At 38.2% G+C, this 20398-nt stretch overlaps 2 protein-coding genes across 2 annotated transcripts; both read right to left on the bottom strand.

Moving 5' to 3' along the window:
* Positions 1 to 424: 424 nt before the first annotated feature.
* Positions 425 to 19650, bottom strand: vstm4b (V-set and transmembrane domain containing 4b). Its single transcript, XM_065253475.1, has 8 exons — positions 19521 to 19650; positions 17543 to 17941; positions 3747 to 3800; positions 3000 to 3107; positions 2466 to 2499; positions 2146 to 2267; positions 1909 to 1973; positions 425 to 1734 (listed from the first exon to the last, which is right to left on the bottom strand). Exons 1-8 carry the CDS (start codon positions 19570 to 19572, stop codon positions 1609 to 1611), a joined length of 960 nt encoding a protein of 319 aa, XP_065109547.1. The 5' UTR covers positions 19573 to 19650; the 3' UTR covers positions 425 to 1608.
* LOC135734618 (uncharacterized) lies at positions 9100 to 13088 on the bottom strand. The gene is made up of 2 exons (XM_065253474.1): positions 9487 to 13088; positions 9100 to 9218 (listed from the first exon to the last, which is right to left on the bottom strand). The coding sequence occupies exon 1, from the start codon at positions 13035 to 13037 to the stop codon at positions 9735 to 9737; it is 3303 nt and encodes a 1100-aa protein (XP_065109546.1). The 5' UTR covers positions 13038 to 13088; the 3' UTR covers positions 9100 to 9218; positions 9487 to 9734.
* Positions 19651 to 20398: the final 748 nt, after the last annotated feature.

The raw sequence follows: 20398 nt of genomic DNA, 5'->3' as shown, positions 1-20398 counted from the left end.
AAGGATAAAAAAATAACATACAGGTATTCAATAGTTTTAGTCCATTTCTGGTCACATACATAATTCCTATACTTCTATATGAGCAGTGGAATCACTTTGATCCTTTTAGCAATTCAAAATAGCAGAAAATTGTAATAACAAATGGCTGGTAGTGTACATAACATATGATAATTACAGCAATTTAAGCTTTTAGTGACTTATAAATGTTTCCATAAACCCTCTCTTTAGCTTTTACTAGTACAAGGTAGATAACAAGGTAGATATCATCCTACTGTACCTTTCAGCATGGTAATTTCCCATGCACTGAGCATTTAAAACACAAACACATGTGAAACTTTGCTTTGTACCATCCCACAATCTGCAGCTCAAATAACCACAGACAAAATCCTTTAAGATTAAGAATTTGAGTTACTGATGCAAACAGTGAAATATTCAGTACTTTATTAAGAAATGTTTAATTTACAGTACATTTACAAAATAAAATGACAGAGAAAAGAAAAACCTTGCAGTGATTTTGCTTGTGTTGAGCATGGGGTCTCTGTACTAAATTCACAGATGGTTCTTGTTAGTGGTAAAGGCAGCGGCCCTGGTTGTGCTCGATGTGGTTTAAGGGGCCTTTTTCATTTCACAGTAAGATAACTTTCTTGCACGTTGGAAGTTTGTGATAAAGTCACAGCAGCTCTATGAATTCAATGATTTTGGTGGAAATGTATAGGGTTTTTCTGGGTTAAATGCAAGATAAACTGCAGCTTATTTGGGAAAACTTTACATCTCAAATAATGCAGAATTTTATAAAACATGTAGGCACTTTAGCAAAGCTATGTTTCACCCACTTTTAAAAAATTGTTGCATTATTTAAAGCACAATTTTTGTTTGTTATTGAAAGCTAAGTTAAAATGAATTTGTGGTTATTGACAGCATGCTTCAGATGCCGTCAATGCGGAACTTGTACTAATCCCAAAACCATAGGGAATGCAAAAGTTGGTTGCTATGTTTTAAAGCCACAATATGTACGACTTTAGTTCAAAAACCACTTTCACAGTGTAATATATCTCATGTAGTTGTGTACTTACATTATCCCAAGGATTTTTAAATGCAAAGAACATTTACAAGCTTGTGCATTGGCAGCTGTTGTGTCTTGCAGCTAATCCAATACAATTGCATACTTTAACTTTAACGAATAAGTTAAACAATTTCAATTTGTTTTTATAAAGTGAAAACCTAAAATAGTAAGTAAAATTGACTTGCATAACCAAGTTGTTTTAACTTCATGGTGCATTTCTTTTACAGTGTATAGTTTTTATACATTTTGGGTAGGGAGCTGATTCTTGTATACAAATCAGAAGTGTTTTCCTCAATTATAAGCCCTTAGTCTGTTGTGGAGGTGCTCAGAGTGCTGTTTTGCATGTGGCCTATATTAAATATTAAACATTTTGTAAAAAACAGATAACAAATAAACATAGATAAAAAGAATGCATATACAATATGTACAATTCCTCTTAGGTAGTGTGTGAAAATAAACAATGTTTAAGCAGAAGAGAAAAACAATGCTATCCTAAATCAGTATTACTATATGTTGTTATAAATAATAAAGTAAATGGTTTTAGTCTACACCGGCTTATCCTCAAAGAGTATCTGAGCATACACAGTTCCTGTCTTGGCAGTTTGGGCATCAGGCAATGGCTTCATTAGTTCAAGTACAGCATATGTCAGACTCTCCTCAGCAATTTTGGGCTGTTGAGTCAGAAACACAGTGGAGGACGGATACATCAGAAGTCGCATAATGTTAATATTATATGGTGAAATATATATTTATATAATGATAAAATAAGATTGAATAGATGTATTGGTAGTTCTATACATAAAACCCAAATGTCTATGTGCTACATTTTATACAAGGTAACTTACCAAAACCACTTTTCTGGTTTGAGGTTTTAAAAGCTTTGGCTTCCGCATTTTGTCTGCAATAGGGGCTGAGATTGAATATTTTCATTATTATGATTTTAAAGCGACAACAAAACAATGATATACTTCTCTGAAACCGTTATTAATCTTTATTGAAGAGTTAATAAATAAATTTTTGAGATTATAATGACCTGGCTTATAGTTTTAGAGGAAGTATAGAAATAATTTTGGAAATGTTACCTTTAGCCGGTATCTCTGGTGGCACATCTGGCTGCTCCACACTTTTCTTTTTCTTGTACTTCCTTTCTTTTTTGGGAAGAGCAGGAGACAGACTGACTACACTGGTGACCGTCTCGCCTGAGCTGCACACACAAAGACAAATAAACAATTTCAAATTTAGGACAGCAGCCCCTCTATTCACTTGTTAAGTTTGATGTCATGCACCGCTTCTGGGTCTAACCAATCTCAAATGCCATAGGGACCTTTATATACTCACATGTGCACACATGCACGCACGCATGAACACACTAATGCACACACATACGTATATGTTTTCTCACCTGTTCTGTGGGCTCTTGACCAAATGATAGTTTTCTGATGAAAAACAGCAAAGCATTGTATTACAATATATCACTTTAGTAAATCAATGTTACAGCGAGGGTTGTAAAACAGTCAAGTTTGGCATCATGTCAAATGTGTGCACATAAGTGATATCACAATATCAGATTTCACTAAACAATTTTGGGGGCAAAGTAATGCACAATAAATATTGCACACAATATATAAATAAATAAAATAAATGCATAAATAAACATTGCTGTGAGTCAAATTCATCAATTTCCCTTAAAAGTGTAGAAAGAGCCTTTGTAACCACAGTGGCTCTTAAGGCAAACATTTGAAAGAGAGCAAAACATTTCATCATTTGTGTAATTTTAACACAATATCAATAATCACTGTTATTATTATCATGGTTGATTTCAGTACTATTGTGACAATATATATTGTAACACCCCAATGTACATATCAATATGCATGCTATCGGTGCTTTATAACTTATAGGAAATTGATTATTTAACTTTATGAAAGGTTCATACCTTTTAAACGTCTCTTCCTCTGCAGATACTGACAACTCACTGCTACAGTAAACATACACATGCACAAAAGTCCAACACAACAAACCAGCACAGCACACAAATATACATCTGAAACACAAACACACGTACAAGAAAAACAACATTAAAGTTGAGCCACATTTTTGTATTGATCCATTAATATCCTTGCAAAAAAGAGCAACTTTCAAAAGAATAAACCAGTTATAGAAATAAATCCCCCTTAAATGCACTAACCCACTGTTATGTCTTTCCCATCCTGTAAGGATTTATCTGTTGATCAGTAAAGGGGAATTTTGAAGGACTCTTCCGGAGACCCTTAACTATAAAATTTAATTGAACAGACACAGATATTGTCAATTTTTAGTTATGTTATTCAGCGTAATTCAAAGAATTTACAGCAAGTGTCTGTTCCTCGTGCAACCAAATCCGAATATAGTGCCAAGGTATAATCCTGAATAATTTTATGATATGTTTTTGCAAATTTTAACTGCCCCAATCCCCATTCACTTTCATTATAAAGGAGCAGCTCAGGATGATCTTTATTTTGACCTTTTAGTTGTGATTCACATGACAAACAGGACAGGCTTTTGACATAAGGAAACAAATTTTGCATTGACTATTCCTTTAAGAAATACGTCCCTCCCATTCTGTAGAGTATTTACTGGTTTTGAAACAACATGTATGTGTTTTGTCCTAGACAAAATGGGTCAACACAGTTTTGTGGTTTACCTTCAAACAGACTCCACAGCTCGTCCTTTGGTCTCTCAGCTGGGAGAACATGGACTATGGAAGGAAGAGAGAATTGCACACTCATCACTTTAGATCAAGACCCTCATAATTACACAGCGCATCAAGTTAATTGCAGTATGTGATGTAGGATGTCAACAGCTAGACTTTTCCTCTTTTGAATATATTCCTTCTCTGTCCATGGCTTGTGGTGGCTACAGCTAACACCCACTATGACGCCCTGAAAAACCCTGAACCACAGGCAGCAGCTGATAGCAGTAAGGCTAGCTGCTTTTACAAACATATTGCCTGGCTGCTGAGGAAGCTTAACCAGCTATTTGGGTGTGCACCAGACCACTAAATAGTAAAAATTTATACTCTACCTTGTATTCGTTGTTTCCCAGGTCAACAAAGCAGAATATTTTTGTTCACATTATCTGGATTGATGTTTGGTAAAAACTTGCAAAGATGTATGGTAGCTGAAGATGTATTTAAAATAATATACAGTATGTCACAAAAGTGATTATATTTCAGCAAATATTTAAATATATCTTCTCAAGGAACAATACTGTAGAAATGAAATTTGGATATATTTTAGAGTAGTCAATATAGCAGTATACATTTACTTTCCTCTGAAAATAACTTAACAAACTGCCATTATTGTCAAAATATCTGGCAACAAAAGTAAGTACACCCTAAGTGACAAATGAAGTATATCGTGCAAAGCCACATGTCCTATTCATCATCTTCATATTACAAATTTGTGTTAAAGCAGTTAAAATTTGGTGCTTTGAGCATGTTGAACATGGCACCTCATGGCTCATGGATTTGAGAAGAATTGTTGCCGACCACAAAGATGAAATGTGAGGGGTGTACTCACGTTTGTGACATACTGTATATTAAAGGAGCTGTGAATCAAATACTAAATTTTAACTTGATAATTTGTTATATAAGAGGTCATCATACTTAAATGAACATCCTGCAAGTTTCAGAACTGAAAACGTCCGTGCTACTGAAATATAACAGTTTTTGGCACCAAGCCAGTATTACGACCGAGTGAGGAATTTAGAGAAATATAACGGCAAAGTAGAATTGAACCCAAATACAAAAAACACTTTTGCAGCCCCGCCCACAGCTTCGCGTGACACACGTGTTTTTCAACAGCAGTAAACATGTCTTTAAAGATTGCCAAATGTAACCAAAATGACTTTTAAATACATTTTATTTAAAATAGACTTTTATTTTGACGCGGTGATCTGTTATGATAGAGTAACCATGGTAATGGAGTTTTCGGTTGTGGAAGAACCGTCTCTGGGTAACGGAGAACACAGACGCTGGATAACGGAGGCTCAGAACATAACATTAGGAATGTGTGGATAAAGTTTGTTTTTTAAGCAGTTCCAGCTCGCGTGGGGAGTGTTTGTTTACTTTGTGTACTGCGGATTTATTTGTAAAGAAGTCGATGCTGGATTTGCAGAGAGACTGTGATTAAAAGCACCACTAATATTGGATATGACAAAAATGACACAGCAGTATACACAGTGAGTAAAATATTTTACTTTATTTAAGTTACTGCGTTTCACTATTGCTTTGTTAGAAGAGATCGCTTGTGTGTATATGTCCTGTTGTAACATCCGTGTCTAAACACGTATGTTTGACTGTTTAACTTACTAAAAACATTAAACGATTAATAAAGGTACAACACTTAACAATACGATTGTAATTAAACGGTAGAAATATACAAAGTTAGTGATAAGGAAGGACTTATACCAGTTGCAATTTAGATTCTGATGCCCGCTTACTGTGTTTAATACGGTAATTTAGGCAAGTTGCGTTTGAACGGTCAAACACTCAACAAAGCTTTTTTATCATATAACTGTGGTATGTAACGTTATGTGTATCTAAGAGCAACCTCACAAGCACAATATAAATATACAAAGTTATTGATAAGAGCTTATCAGCCGCAGTTTAGATTCTGATGCACGCTTACTGTGTTGTATACGGTAATTTAGTCACGTCGAGTTTAAAGTTTTGTTTATACTTTACAATACGTATTGTCATTTATGTGTATAATCTTTAGCACCCAGAATCTTTTGTGGCTCAAACATATATGTGTTCGGCTGCTATTTTTACACATTAATGTTTTTAAAACATTTCCCCACATGTAATGACGGGGAATGTAGCTGTCTAATCATAGCAGTGGGTGTTTACGAACCATTTCTCCAGACTGACACTAATCCATGTTACAAAATAGCGTATTACTTATTGCTTTTGATGTTTTTGAATGTAAAACCCACGCGAACATCATAAGTAGACATCAGACAACAGTATAAAACAATAAAATCGACAAATTCACCCCCCTTTAAATATAGTTTTGCATGTGCAAAGTGTGCGTAATATATAGGGGGAACTTACGAAATATATAACAAATTTCTTGCATAAACACTTTGTTATGTGACACATCAGGAACAGGAACAGGAACCAACCATTTAAAAGTAGGCAGCATGACACTCAAAGGCATGCTTCTCATTTCGTATTTGCTCATCATTGTTTCCTTTACTCATCTTACCTCCACCCCCTTAGGATGTGAGACAGGGATGCAAAATGGGACGTGATGTTGAGGAATTGAAACAAGTTAAATGGCATATACTCACTATATTTCTACTCACTATAAAGTTCATTTTCTATTGTCAATTATCAGGACCATACATGTACATACTTAAGTTAATAGCCCCACTTCATTAAAATAGATAGTCAAATCTATGTTATAATGTACATCAGTGGTTTTCAATCTTGTCCTAGGGGACCCACTGCCCTGCACAAAGTGCACGTCTCCCTTATCTAACACACCTGATTCAGATCATCAGCTCATTAAGGGAGAGATCCATGAACTGAACTGGGTGTGTCAGTTAAGGGAGACATACAAAATATGCAGAGCTGTGGGTCCCATACGACAAGATTGAAAACCACTGATGTACATCAATATGTGACTCTAACGGACACTGAAATGTACTGAATTATTCATTAAAATATTCACTAGAAAGTGTAACAAAACATCTTCCTCGGTTGTACATCTGGTTTCTATGAAAAAGGACAAAAAATGTCTAAATATAAAGCTTTCTATAGACAAAGTGTTTTCAAATGTGTGTCACATTTCAAATGTCAAAGTTAAAAATAACTATATTGTAATGTAAAGGCTTTTCTTGTCCAGGAAATATTTTGCAATATGCCTTTGGTGGCATTGACTTTATCGTTGGTTTTTGCGGCCATTTTTATAATATAATGGTTTCTCAACATGTTAGTATTGGCTAAATTGGGGTGTGTTTCGACAATAGAAAAAAACATAAAAAAAGAAACCAATACAGGAAGAACTGGCGTATCATATGCACGCAAAATTGGAATTTGGCGTATTGCATGACTTTTAACACTGCGTGCTATATTTATATGCAAATCATGAAAACGAGCTGCTATTTCTCTATTTGTGGATCCCACAGTGCTTATGTTCAAAGTCCTTTCTCTTGCATGACAGACGCGGGTAGGGACAGAAGCTCTTTTGAGTCATATTCGGACAACAAGAGCCAGACACAAAATCCTCAGTGGTTACTAAAGGCTTGTGTCGATGTACTTGATGCCATCTGCCAAAAGTCATTCGAAAAACGCCTGAGGAATATGTATGAATGGATTCATCAATAGAGCAGCTGCATAATTTGACATTCAACAGCCACGACACATTCAGCTATGAAAAGAAATGCTAAATATATGAAAGTGTATTGAAAGTAGTGAATATTAAAGTGAATATTTAGTGAATATAACTAAAACCTTTCAGGCCTTTCTTTTATATGACTTGCCATTTTGCAATGGAAATATATGTTTTCATATAGACGTCCTTCATTGAAAGCTTTATTAATGTCTCTCATGGACAAAAAAATCTTCCTACAGTGCAGCAAAATCCACAAACAGGGCCAGTATTCCCTTCTTTTTCTGTGCTACTGTGTATTTAAATCTGTACCACATCCTCTCAAACAGGGCAGAAGCTTTATAGCTCTCAGTGTTCCTCCTTGCAAACATCCTCAGTGGAAACTATGATCATTTTAAGGGGAACAGATAGTTTTGAACTTAGTGCTATATGGTCTAGTTTTAGGACAGCTTTATATATTTACTTGAATGACCTAAAATACCTTTTTCTTTTGTTTTCATTGCAAATTCTGACCTAATGTAGACAAAGTAAAATGGGATGTCTTTCATGTAAATCTAATACATATCAAGACATCTCGCTAGTCTTTTGTACGCCTGAAATAATTACATATCATCACTTTACTGTACCACTGCAAAAACAGCAAATAATGATGGCATGCTGCACCTAAGACTTTTGCACAGCAATGTAAATATGTGCGTGAATAAAACACAGAATGAAATTGGGCTTAGAGAAAATGTAGTTTAGCAGAAAATAATGGAGTTTAAGTAATGAAATTTGCTGCAGTGTTTATTTGTTATTTGCTAAATGCTTATATTGTCAAATTAACTCATTCCCCACCATTGACAAGTTATCACGTCAATTAAAAGAAAACATTTACATGAAAAAAATGTGTTGAGTGAGTTTTTAGGGTAATTTGTAACACCGCGATTATACACTAGATCAGGGGTCACCAAACTTTTTTCTCTGGGGGCCACATTATCGTTCCTGACTGTGATGGGGGGCTGGGTCAGCTATATAGAATTGTATGACCCAGACCAATTGTATGACCACCAGCAGTAGATATTACTGGCCTGGCACAGCCAAAGTCCCCATCAGTAAACGGCTTTCAATGGGTAGCTAGTAGGTGAGCTACCTTATAGCTAGCTCGGACAGCAGCCTGGTTTACCTGAGTTTGGTGAAGGAATACATTCTTTTGTGCGGCCAGTACGCCTTTCATCCTCCAAATCCTTTCTTCTCTTGCTTACCCTCGCTAGCTAGCATCCTCTTTGTGGCGGGTTTCATGATGACGATACAGATTATATTCTTTGAAAACTGCCACACTTTCTTTACATATAATACAAACTGCACGTTCCTTACACTGAACAAAAAAAATAATCGTTGGTCAGCTGTTCTTTGAAAACTCTCTTATCAACTTTTTCGTTTAACGCCAGCTATTTTGCCATCCTGAACACTTCCAGTTCTGTGACAGTTATCTGCACGTGCGTTGTCTGTCACCGCTTGATCACGAGCATATAGTTAATTTTATAACTAAATATCATTTTTCAACTTAAAAAAATCAACAAAATACCAGATGCGAACATGTTAATACTTTCCAAAAAAACAATTACAAAAATAAAATAGCCTCATAGGGCCGGTTCAAGTAGTGGGGGGCAGAGGGTATTCTGCCACCCTAATACGCCTTGCATCAGTTGACAGACAGACAACTCCTCTACCAATCACCACATTGAAGCAGACATCAAATTCACTTTGTTTAATGGCTGACTGGAAGTAGGGTAAAACTAAAAAAAAGAATAACAATAAATTTTAGCTAATGGAAATAGTTTACATCACATGAGAATCAAATATGCATTTATGAATTAAACATGTATCACACAACTAACATTTAAGTCCTTTAAGTTCCAAGGTGTACATTTTAAAGCAATATATATTCAACACATGTTATCTGTACTGTAAATATTTTAGATTTCAATTTTACATGAACTCTTAAAACAAAACTTAAAATGCTGACTAATATAGTTAGATAACATTTAACTTGACTCAACATACCAACAATGCCTTCGAAAGGACATGAAATGTAGCAGATGAATTAAGATTAGCAGAGCTACCATGAGGGCTTGATGGCTTCCTATAAACAACTAACTAGAACTAGTCTGACACTGATGACATCATCATTAAGTGACAGTCTCTTAAAGGAGCCAGCACACATTATTTCTATCACATATCAACACACTCCCCGCCTGGTATCCCTAGATACCACGACTCATTGTAAACAAAACACTGAACCAGTCACTGAACTAATTGAAAGGAATGAGCATTACCACTTCAGTTATAGGTCTGACAAAAACCTTTGGTTCTCCCTTATTGACAATTTTGATTTCGACCTTTCGTACCCTTCCATCTCCACTAGGCAACACTTTAGTGATGCGTCCCAAAGGCCACTGGTTGCGTTTAGACTGACTGTCTTTCATTAGGACAACACTACCCGTTGTGATGTCTTGATTTTTGAATTGCCACTTTTTCCTGGGTTGCAGTGTGGAGAGATACTGCTTCCGCCACCTGTCCCAGAAGGTAGATGCTAGGTTTTGGACTCGTTTCCACTGTCGTCTGTAGAGGTCAGTATGATCAAGCTCGACATTTGGACAAGAACCATACTTCTGAGTAAGTAATGTTGCAGGAGTAAGTATAAGGGGGTCCTCGGGATCCACAGATACAGGAATCAGCGGTCTGGAGTTTATTATCGCTGTCACCTCTGCCAAGAATGTTGTAAGAACTTCATGAGTAATTTTAGACGGACCCAGCTGAAGCATCATGGAGTCTAAGATCTTACGGGTTATACCTATCATGCGCTCCCACGCTCCGCCCATGTGCGAAGCGTGGGGTGGATTGAAGATCCAAGAACACCCTTGTTCGGCAAGAAACCTTGACACCTTTGCCTCATCCAAGTTAGAAGGAATGCCCAGTTCTCTGCATGCCCCTACAAAATTGGTCCCTCGATCAGATCGCATCTGCTTGATGGGACCACGAATGGCAATGAAGCGTCTCATGGCATTTATGAAACAAGATGTGTCCATAGACTCCACTACTTCGATATGGACAGCTCTGATGGCTAAACAGGTGAACAGCACCGCCCATCTTTTGCTGTTCACATGTCCACCTCTTGTGCGGCGGGCTGAGATGGTCCAAGGCCCAAATACATCAGTGCCTACATAGGTAAAGGGGGGCTCGGTACTGACCCTGTCCACTGGTAAATCAGCCATCTTTTGTACTTCACTCTTTCCTCGTAGTCTTCGGCAAACTACACATCCAAAGATAAGAGAAGATATGCTCCTTTTGGCTCCCAAAATCCAAAAACCTGCCATACGTATAGCACCTTCAGTAATGTGCCTACCCTGATGTTGTGATTGTTCATGGTAAAACCTCATTATCAAAGTTGCAATGTGGTGCCGCTTTGGGATTATGATGGGATTGCTTTCATCATAGTCGATGTTAGCTTGTGAGAGCCGTCCTCCAACTCTCATAAGACCATCTTTGTCTATGATGGGGTTCAATGTGAAGAGGGGACTGTCCTTTGAAATGTTCTTACCATCTTTGATGCATCGGAGTTCCTCAACGAATGCTTCCTGCTGTGCAGCATGAATGACAGTGACTTTGGCTTGGTTCAACTCGTTTACACTGTACGACATCCTGCAACAATGCCAACCTTTGCAATTTTCCGCATTCTTGGTTGAATTCCCTTTGAAGGTCTGTACAACATGTATTAGACATGCGACAGCCCGAAGAAGTATCTTCCAACTAGAGAAACGCTCAAAGCGCTTTGTACCAAGCTGGCTGTCTTTGGTATGGGTAGTGAGCACTGTTGCCTCAGGCCGCACTTCAACATCACTGGTTGGCTCCACAAGATCAAATTGATTTGAAGTGTTATATTCTTGATTAGAGCATGACAAGAATAGTGGACCAGTAAGCCATGTTGTATCTTTTAGACGATCTGCAGGCACAGACCTTGTCGCATGGTCAGCTGGATTCTGGTCACTTGGAACGTAATGCCATTGCTGAGGGTGTGAACTGCATCTTATTCTTTGGACTCGATTATTCACAAAGACATAGAATCTTCGTTTTTCATTATAGATGTAACCGAGGACCACTTTGCTGTCTGTGAAAAAGGTTACTCTATCAAATTCAATGTCCATCTCTGACATTATGATGTCAGCCACCTCTACAGCCAACACTGCACTACAGAGCTCGAGGCGAGGGATTGTCAACTCTTGGCGAGGCGCTAGCCTGGCTTTCCCTAAGATGAAACTTGTTTCACTCTTTCCCTCTGTGTCCAGAATTTTGAGATAAGCTACTGCAGCTATAGCCATAACTGAAGCATCTGAGAAGACACAGAGCTCTCTATGTGAAGCTTCTGATGGAGAAATTTTGGTGTAAGGTCTAGGGATTTGGAGCTGTTGAAGCTCTTGAAGGGAGTCCCTCCATTTTTGCCAGGATTCCCTTTTCTCCAGGGGTAAGGGTGAGTCCCAGTCCTGTGAGTCACTTGTGAGGTCTCTAATCAGAACTTTGCCTTGAATAACAACCGGAGCTGCAAACCCAAATGGGTCATATAACCCATTCACAGTAGAGAGAACGCCACGGCGTGTAAATGGTTTCACATCATTGGACAGCTGAAATGTAAATGTGTCGGTTTTGAGATTCCAGCTGACTCCTAAAGTACGCTGGACTGGCGATGTGTCTTTGTCGAGGTCCATATCCTTTGAATCTCGGCAGTCACCTTCAGATGTAAACACATTCATGACTTCCTCATTGTTTGATGCAATTTTATGCAACTTTAGATTGGAGCGAGCAAGTGCTTCTTGTGTCCTTTTAAGGAGATCAATGGCGGCTGTTGCAGAGGGTAGAGATTTTAAGCCATCATCCACATAGAAATCTCTTTCTATGAACTTTAGGACGTCTGTTCCGAACTCTGTCTCAGTTTCCTTCGCTGCCTGTCTAAGGCCATAGATTGCGACGGCTGGTGAAGGACTGTTACCGAAGATATGGACTTTCATCCTGAACTCCATAATGTTTTGCTCTGGATCATTATTTCCATACCAGAAGAACCTGAGAAAGTTTCTATCCTCTGGCCTAACAAGAAAACAATGAAACATTTGTTGTATATCTGTGGTGATGGCTACTGCCTCCTTTCTGAAGCGCAAAAGTACACCAAGCAGTCCATTATTCAGGTCAGGGCCCTTCAGAAGCACGTCGTTAAGCGAGACACCATCATACTGACAGCTTGAATCGAAGACGACTCTGATCTGGTTTGGCTTCTTTGAATGGTACACACCAAAGAGAGGCAAGTACCAACATTCTTCTTGGTGGTTGAGTGGTGGTGCTACTTCTGCATGACCTCTTTCCAGTATCTTCTCCATAAATGTAAAGAAGTGCTCTTTCATGATTGGCTTCTTAGCAAAAGAACGCTGTAGAGATTTGAAACGATCTAGAACTTGTGACCTGTTGTTTGGTAATCGCCGCCTCTGAAGTTTGAACGGAAGGGGAGCTACCCAGCTTTGCTTCTCATCTTTGTATAAGCCCTCCTCCATAATATGAAGGAAAGTCATATCTTCAACCGAAAGAGCCAATCTTTCATCATCCTTTGTTCTCTTGAAGATGTCCTGATCTACTTGATCATCCCTTTTCCATACAGGCTTCTTCAATGGAGTAGCAGTACTAGAACTTGAGGGCTTTACATCACAAACATTTTCCTTGATATGAAAGACGTTAGGACATGGCTTAAACAGTGACTGACGACCACTATCCAAGGTGCAGGTGAAGAGAGTGTTAACACTTTCTGGCTTGTGAACTCTGCCCAGGCACACAACACCAACTATGACCCAGCCAAGGTCCAGCTTCAAAGCATATGGAGCTTCAGGGGGGCCATTAATGTATCTCCTCACCTTATGTACCTCTATGAGATCTCTACCTAACAACATCATAATTGGAACTTCTGAGTCAACCTCTGGAATCTGTGCTGCAATGCTTTTTAGATGGGGATGATGAAGAGCGATTTGTGGTGAGGGTATCTCAGAGCGATTATCTGGGATGTTATCACATTCTATCAAGGTTGGTAGAGTATGAACGACCTGACCATCGATAGATGCCACCTGGAATCCATGTGCTCTTCTACCACTTGTTTGGATCATTCCTGTACACGTTTTGAGATAGTAGGAGGATCTGTTGCCGTCCAAGCCAAAGACACTGAAGAATTTCGATCTCACCAAAGATCGGTTGCTTTGATCGTCGATGATGGCGTACACCTTTATTGATTTCTCCTGCTGACCACTTGGAAAGACTGTCACAAGGCAAATCTTTGAACATGTCTTGCCACTAAGATTACTACCACAGACTCCTGTACACTTAGTCGACACTTCATCTTCTGAGGGTTCCTTCTCCCCGCCATGATCTTTGGTCTGGATGTGGGTTTTAACGGTCTGAGAGATGGATTTTGGGTGTAAAGCAGAATGATGTGTTTCGCTGCCACATTCAGAACACTTGATGAGCTTTCCGCAGTTCCTTGCAAAATGTGTGGTGGATGCTACACACTTAAAACAAATACCTTTCTGCTTCAAAAAGGCCTTCCTATCTTCAAGTGATTTCTCCTTAAACCCACGGCATCTGTTCAAAGGGTGTGGTTTTTTATGTATAGGACAGAATTTAGCCACATCTATATCAACATTTTGGGTTTCACCAGTTACAGTTGTCTCTGGAAAGACATCTGTCTTGTGAACTGAGATTGAAGCTTTGTTGATATTCTTAAAACTTCCTGGCTTTGGATTATCAGCATGAAGAGGAAGGACAAAACTGGGATCATTACGCATTTTTGCTTGTTCTGTGACAAAGTTAACAAGTACATAAAACGGGGGGAAGGGGACTTTGTGCTGTTGTTTAAATGCATAGCCTAGAGCCATCCATCTCTCTTGCAGACTGAAAGGTAGCTTTTGCACTATACCGGCTATGCCCCGTGCAGTGTCCAGACAAGCAAGACCTAATAGCACTCCCTCAGATTTTGCCACTAAGAGTTCCATGAGGAGGTCTCCTAAGTCTCTAAGTTTGTTTGTTTCTTTATTTGAAATCTTTGGGAAATCATCTAGTCTCCTGAGTAATGAACTTTCAATGACCTCAGGTGCTCCAAAACAATCATCCAACCGTTCCCAGATCATCTGAAGACCTCTGTCTAGATTTTTGACATGTACTGCTCTTATACGTTTTGCCTGTTCTCTAGAATCTGCACCTAACCATTTGACCAATAGATCCATCTCTTCTTTAGCTGTGAGGTTAAGATCTCTGATGGCAGTTAAGAATGATGCCTTCCATGCGCTGTAGTTTTCAGGGCAATCATCAAATGCTAGTAGGCTTGTTGAGACAATCTCTCGCCGTGCCATGAATCTGACGAGATCGGAAACACTCTGATTTACATCAGGGGTACTAGCTCGAAATTGGACATGTTGGGATGGAGTTGCAGCATATGATTTAACTTGTGGATAACTGTGGGCATTTGGAACTCTTCCTGATGACTGCATGATAGAATGTGAATAGGTGGGCATGTGGTATGTCTCATCAGACGGCCTTATATTACATAGGTAAGGATCGTGTTCTTCCTTGGTGGCAGGAGAGGATTTTACATATGGAGGTTGAGTAGAGTAATACCCATCAGGATAGAGAGCGTAACCAGCAGAAGTGTTTGAATGAGCACCAGGGGGATGCGACTCAGCTTCAAGAATGACTTTAGAGGTATCATAACATCTGTAGTCTTTGTGTGTGTCCAAACCCTCAATTTCATATGATGGCCGTTCTGTCAAATTCTCTTGAAATAATTCTGCTGGTGGCGGCGGTGGCCATGCATCCTCGAACATCTCAGATTGACCTAACTGGGCGTCGGCTTGCAGTCTAGCTTGTTCTTGAACATACTCTTGCGTTCTTCGAATAGAATCATGAGAGCCAGATCTGTGTTCAATGTCAGATTTATGACTTGATTCTTTATCACAACTTAAAGCTGCAGTTAGTGCTTCAGCCTTAGCTACCGCAGCAGCAGCTTTCCTTTCAACATCTAAGACAAATAATTTTGCCTCTAAACGGGCCTTTTCTGCATCCAAGTGTGCACTTTGCATCTTTATATGCATTTCCTTCTCTGCATATTTTACTTTAACTTTGGCTTCTTCAGCTTCAGCAAGGGCTAAGGCAACAGCAGAGCTGACAGAAGAGCCTTTTGATTGTTTGGATGTCGTGGACCGATTAGACCAAGTCACCAAAGTGCTATGAGCTGGGGTCTTTGAATCTTCCATGATCCAATTTTGTGTCATATAATTGCTTTTCTGTCTTTCGCCACAAGGAGGCACTCTGACCTTTTCTGCTGTAGATCAGTCTGCGTGAAGGTGTTGTTTTACTATTCTGCCACCCTAATACGCCTTGCATCAGTTGACAGACAGACAACTCCTCTACCAATCACCACATTGAAGCAGACATCAAATTCACTTTGTTTAATGGCTGACTGGAAGTAGGGTAAAACTAAAAAAAAGAATAACAATAAATTTTAGCTAATGGAAATAGTTTACATCACATGAGAATCAAATATGCATTTATGAATTAAACATGTATCACACAACTAACATTTAAGTCCTTTAAGTTCCAAGGTGTACATTTTAAAGCAATATATATTCAACACATGTTATCTGTACTGTAAATATTTTAGATTTCAATTTTACATGAACTCTTAAAACAAAACTTAAAATGCTGACTAATATAGTTAGATAACATTTAACTTGACTCAACATACCAACAATGCCTTCGAAAGGACATGAAATGTAGCAGATGAATTAAGATTAGCAGAGCTACCATGAGGGCTTGATGGCTTCCTATAAACAACTAACTAGAACTAGTCTGACACTGATGACATCATCATTAAGTGACAGTCTCTTAAAGGAGCCAGCACACATTATTTCTATCACATATCAACACAGAGGGGCTGGGGGGCCGGTCAAAGGGGGGTGGCGGGCCTGATTCAGCCTGCGGGCCTAAGTTTGGTAACTCATGTACTAGATCCACTTACCCAATTTATAAAATAACTTAAGCAAAACATCATTTATTAATTTTACACTGGGTTTATGTTTACTGAATCTGATAAATTTTACACTGGTTTATTTATTCTGAATCTGATCTCTGAACAAATTTCCTACAGAAAAATGCAATTATTTCAGCTTTTTGCTCAAAATTTTGTTAATTTAAAAGCAAAAAAAAAAAATCAAGATAGGACGAAAGTTTTTTTTCCCCCATTTTGTTTGTTTATTGTTTGTTTGAAAGCAGAGGGTTTCTTCTTCTATTTGATATATTTGTATGTTTATATATTTTCAGAAGAAAACTTTCCTGAAAGGCATTTTTTGAAACTTTTGTGAAAATCATAAAAAATGCTGGCGGGAAACTTAAAAAAAGGCTGGCGGAGAATGAGTTAAGATTCCATTAACAGAAATGAGCAGATGGCCTCAAAATGTAATGTACGTGGACTAAAAGCCACAGAAGTTTAATGTTAATTTCATGCGGTCTTAAAGTATTTCTGCCGACGGCCACCCACCGTGATCTCTGGCACCCATTTTTGGGCCCAGGGCACCCCAGGCTGAGAATCAGTGATTTAATTTGCAGTCAAGTTCTTGTCTTTATCTCTGACTCTCATGCTGTATTCAATATATGCATTCAGTATATGCGCCTGAGCTTATTTTGTCTATGATCCAGGGGCCTCTGTACTGTTCGCGTGTCTGTCTGTCTGTCTGGTGACTTAGTAAAGGAAAACTCCATTCTGTAGCCAGTGTCAATAGTTTTTAGCTGTCACTACGCCAGGGTTGACTTTGTTGTCTCCCTGTGGCACATTCAAACTCAACTCTTGACTGCCAAAAGACAGATATATAGCGCATAAATATTAGCTCACATTTCCACATGTTTTAAATGGAAAATCAAACACATTTAGCGCTGAAGTTCCTGCTGAGATGCCCCAAAACTTGGAAACACTTTAAGAGTTTAGGTGAAGAGAAAAGCATTTTTCGAAACAGCATATGGATAAGTTAGATGAACCTCTCACCTCTAACATGTGTGGACGCTGAGCTGTTGGTTAAAGCTTTCCAACGTTCCTGGTGCCATTTAAACTCTTGGACCCTACAGCTGTAAATACCTCTGTCTTGTTTAGTGATGTTCATGATGAGGAGGTTATATATCTTCCCCTGTTTTACCACTGTCAGTTTCATTTTGGGCCCATGGAAGCTCTTGGTGTAGTTCCCGTAAAACTTTTCTTTCCGCATGTTTACTTTCACCACCAGCAGCTCTTCTATTCCCCATTCGGGCTGGAACATCCAGCGCACCACGGGCATGCTCGCTGACCTGCGCCGCTGGCTCACCTGACAGGACAAGGTGATGTTGGCCCCCTCGGCCACAAGTGTGAATGGAGATGGAGTGACTGTGGCATTGATAGCTGTGCAAACATCTGGAATAAAAGTATGAATTTGCAAAATCATTTTCAACGTACTTAGCTACTGTCTTTTACCAAAAGATTTATTCTGTCCATGAAATACAAATTGTCAAATAAATGTCTTCAAAATGATTTCATTTCAAAAGTTTTAAGAGTCTATTCTGGGTAAAATGTAAAGTAAATGTCATTTGTGGTCTAGAGTTCATCACAGTCCATCAACAAAACAATGACCACGGAAAACTTTTTCATTAAATGGGACATTTCACAAGACTTTTTTAAGATGTGTCCCCAGAGTACATAAATATTTGTCGTTTTTGGGTGTGTCCTTTTAAATGCAAATGAGCTGAACAAATGCAAACACTGATCACCATAATGATGGTTTATTGAAATTGAAACTCAACTATACTGTCAATTATTCTCTCTCTCTCTTTCTCTCTCTGCACGAAATGGCAGTGCCGTGGTTGGAAAGTGCAGATTAAGAGGCAGTATTATTATTATAAGATCCCCTTCTGACATCACAAGGGGACACTCATTTTAATTACCTATTTTTTCACATGCTTGCACAGAATGGTTTACCAAAACTAAGTTACCGGGTTGTTCAATTTCATTTTTCTTGGTTGAAAGAAGCACTTGGGGACCCAATTATAGCACTTATGGAAAAGATTTTTATGATATGTCCCCTTTAAAAAATTGTATTATCTCATGGCTACATACAGAAAGTTAAACCTGATACTCTTCCTAAAGAAGTTCAATTTTCCAAACCCTACAGTCCTTGCCTTGTCAGACCTAAATTTACATTGACATTGCTGTACATGGGCTAGATAAATTCTTTGATAGTTCCAGTTTCTACTAATGGCTAGCTTATAGTTACCTGATCATATTAAGATTGTATATGAATATTTTAACAAGCTTTCAGGAAAAGTGTGAAGCAACCCCTGCTTTTAATGATCCTTAGCCTCTGTTTAATGAGCCCTTTTTGACTGCCCATCTGAGGAGCAGTGGATCTCCACAAAGATACATAGACAGACAGACAGACATATATATATATATATATATATATATATATATATATATATATAGAGAGAGAGAGAGAGAGAGAGAGAGAGAGAGAGAGAGAGAGAGAGAGAGAGAGAGAGAGAGAGAGAGCTAAGCTATTTATGGACTTAAAATGACCACATACATATAAATATACATGCATGTATGACCTGATTTGCAAAAAAAGAGAATGTGTGTGTGTGTGTGTGCGCGTGCATATGAGGAAGCAAAAACCACAAAATGATTTTAGGCTGAGAGAAAAAGGAGCAATGGAGTAAAGCAATGGAGATGAAGTGCTTTTGTCTTTGAAAATTCCTCCATCTTCACTTAAATAATGTGGATATTACTCAGGTCACATCTAGTCTACCTCCTGTGTGGTAAACTACATTTATACTGTATGCAAACTTTACATACTGTTGTCTAAAACTATAAAGACATCAATAGGTGAAAATATAATAGAAAAACATTCATTAGGTATAACAGTCAGTAGTCAGATATGTCACATTCTTAACTATACTGAATAGCATCAAATTTTTGTAGACATAGAAATTGCACTTACTTCCAAAGAAGACATTAGTCAGGAGAACTATGACCACAGCAGAGATCTTCATTCTCCAGTCTGATGGGCTCCATGCAGTTAAATGTTTCCCAAAATCTGCCTGTGGATTCCTCTGCACTTTTTTCCAACCTTTTTCTCTGTGTAACCCGAGACAGGGCACGCTCTGTTTTTACTTAGTGTATACACCCTTTTCTCCACCCCCTTTGTATAGCTCAACACTCAGTTAGGGAGCTGTCATTTTTGGTTAAAATGGCCATAATCCACGTAGTTGTCTTCCAGGGTAACACTTGATTTTGATAGTACACTTTAGACATTTTACTAGTTATAATTTATAAGTAACTCTGCAACTAACCCCAACCCCATTCATAGCAGTCTACTAATACTCTACTGAGAGATAGTTGACATGTACTTGCAATGTTATTTATAGTTAGTATAATGTATCAAATGGACATCAAAATTAAATGTAACCTCATCAGGTATAGTAAGAGTACAGTATTTGTTATTAATGAAATTTAATCCAAATAAAATGGTGCACATAATCTTTATTAAATTATCACCCGATGATTAAATTAATAAAAAATATGTATACAGTTGGGCATTATACAGGAGCCTATTTATCAAATGACTGTCTAGTGCTAAACTAGATTTGTGTTTATTTCACTTGCTGCTTGGCCAAGATTTTATTTAAGATCTTTTACAACTTAATGGTTGTTAATATGTGATATACAATCATGTAGGTCTCAAAAATGAATTTATTTAGTGTGTTTTGTGGAGTTGGATGCTGGTCAGCAGCAGTAAATGCCTGTTTGTTTTTAAAACCATTCTTGATCTACTTACTATTCGGTGACATTTTTCAGCTGATAGTGGAAACATACACC

Source organism: Paramisgurnus dabryanus, chromosome 1, assembly GCF_030506205.2.
Source record: "Paramisgurnus dabryanus chromosome 1, PD_genome_1.1, whole genome shotgun sequence".
Classification (NCBI taxonomy): Eukaryota; Metazoa; Chordata; class Actinopteri; order Cypriniformes; family Cobitidae; genus Paramisgurnus; species Paramisgurnus dabryanus.
This window is presented reverse-complemented; position numbering and strand designations above follow the sequence as displayed.

Excerpts from the sequence above, each read along its gene's own strand:
- LOC135734618 (XM_065253474.1), bottom strand. The coding sequence starts at position 13,037 with ATGACTTTCCTTCATATTATGGAGGAGGGCTTATACAAAGATGAGAAG.
- vstm4b (XM_065253475.1), bottom strand. The coding sequence starts at position 19,572 with ATGAAGATCTCTGCTGTGGTCATAGTTCTCCTGACTAATGTCTTCTTT. Across the intron at positions 3,801-17,542 it reads AGCGTCCACACATGTTAGAG|TCCATGTTCTCCCAGCTGAG; the intron begins GTGAGAGGTTCA and ends TTCCTTCCATAG. Across the intron at positions 1,735-1,908 it reads AAACCAGAAAAGTGGTTTTG|CCCAAAATTGCTGAGGAGAG; the intron begins GTAAGTTACCTT and ends CTGACTCAACAG.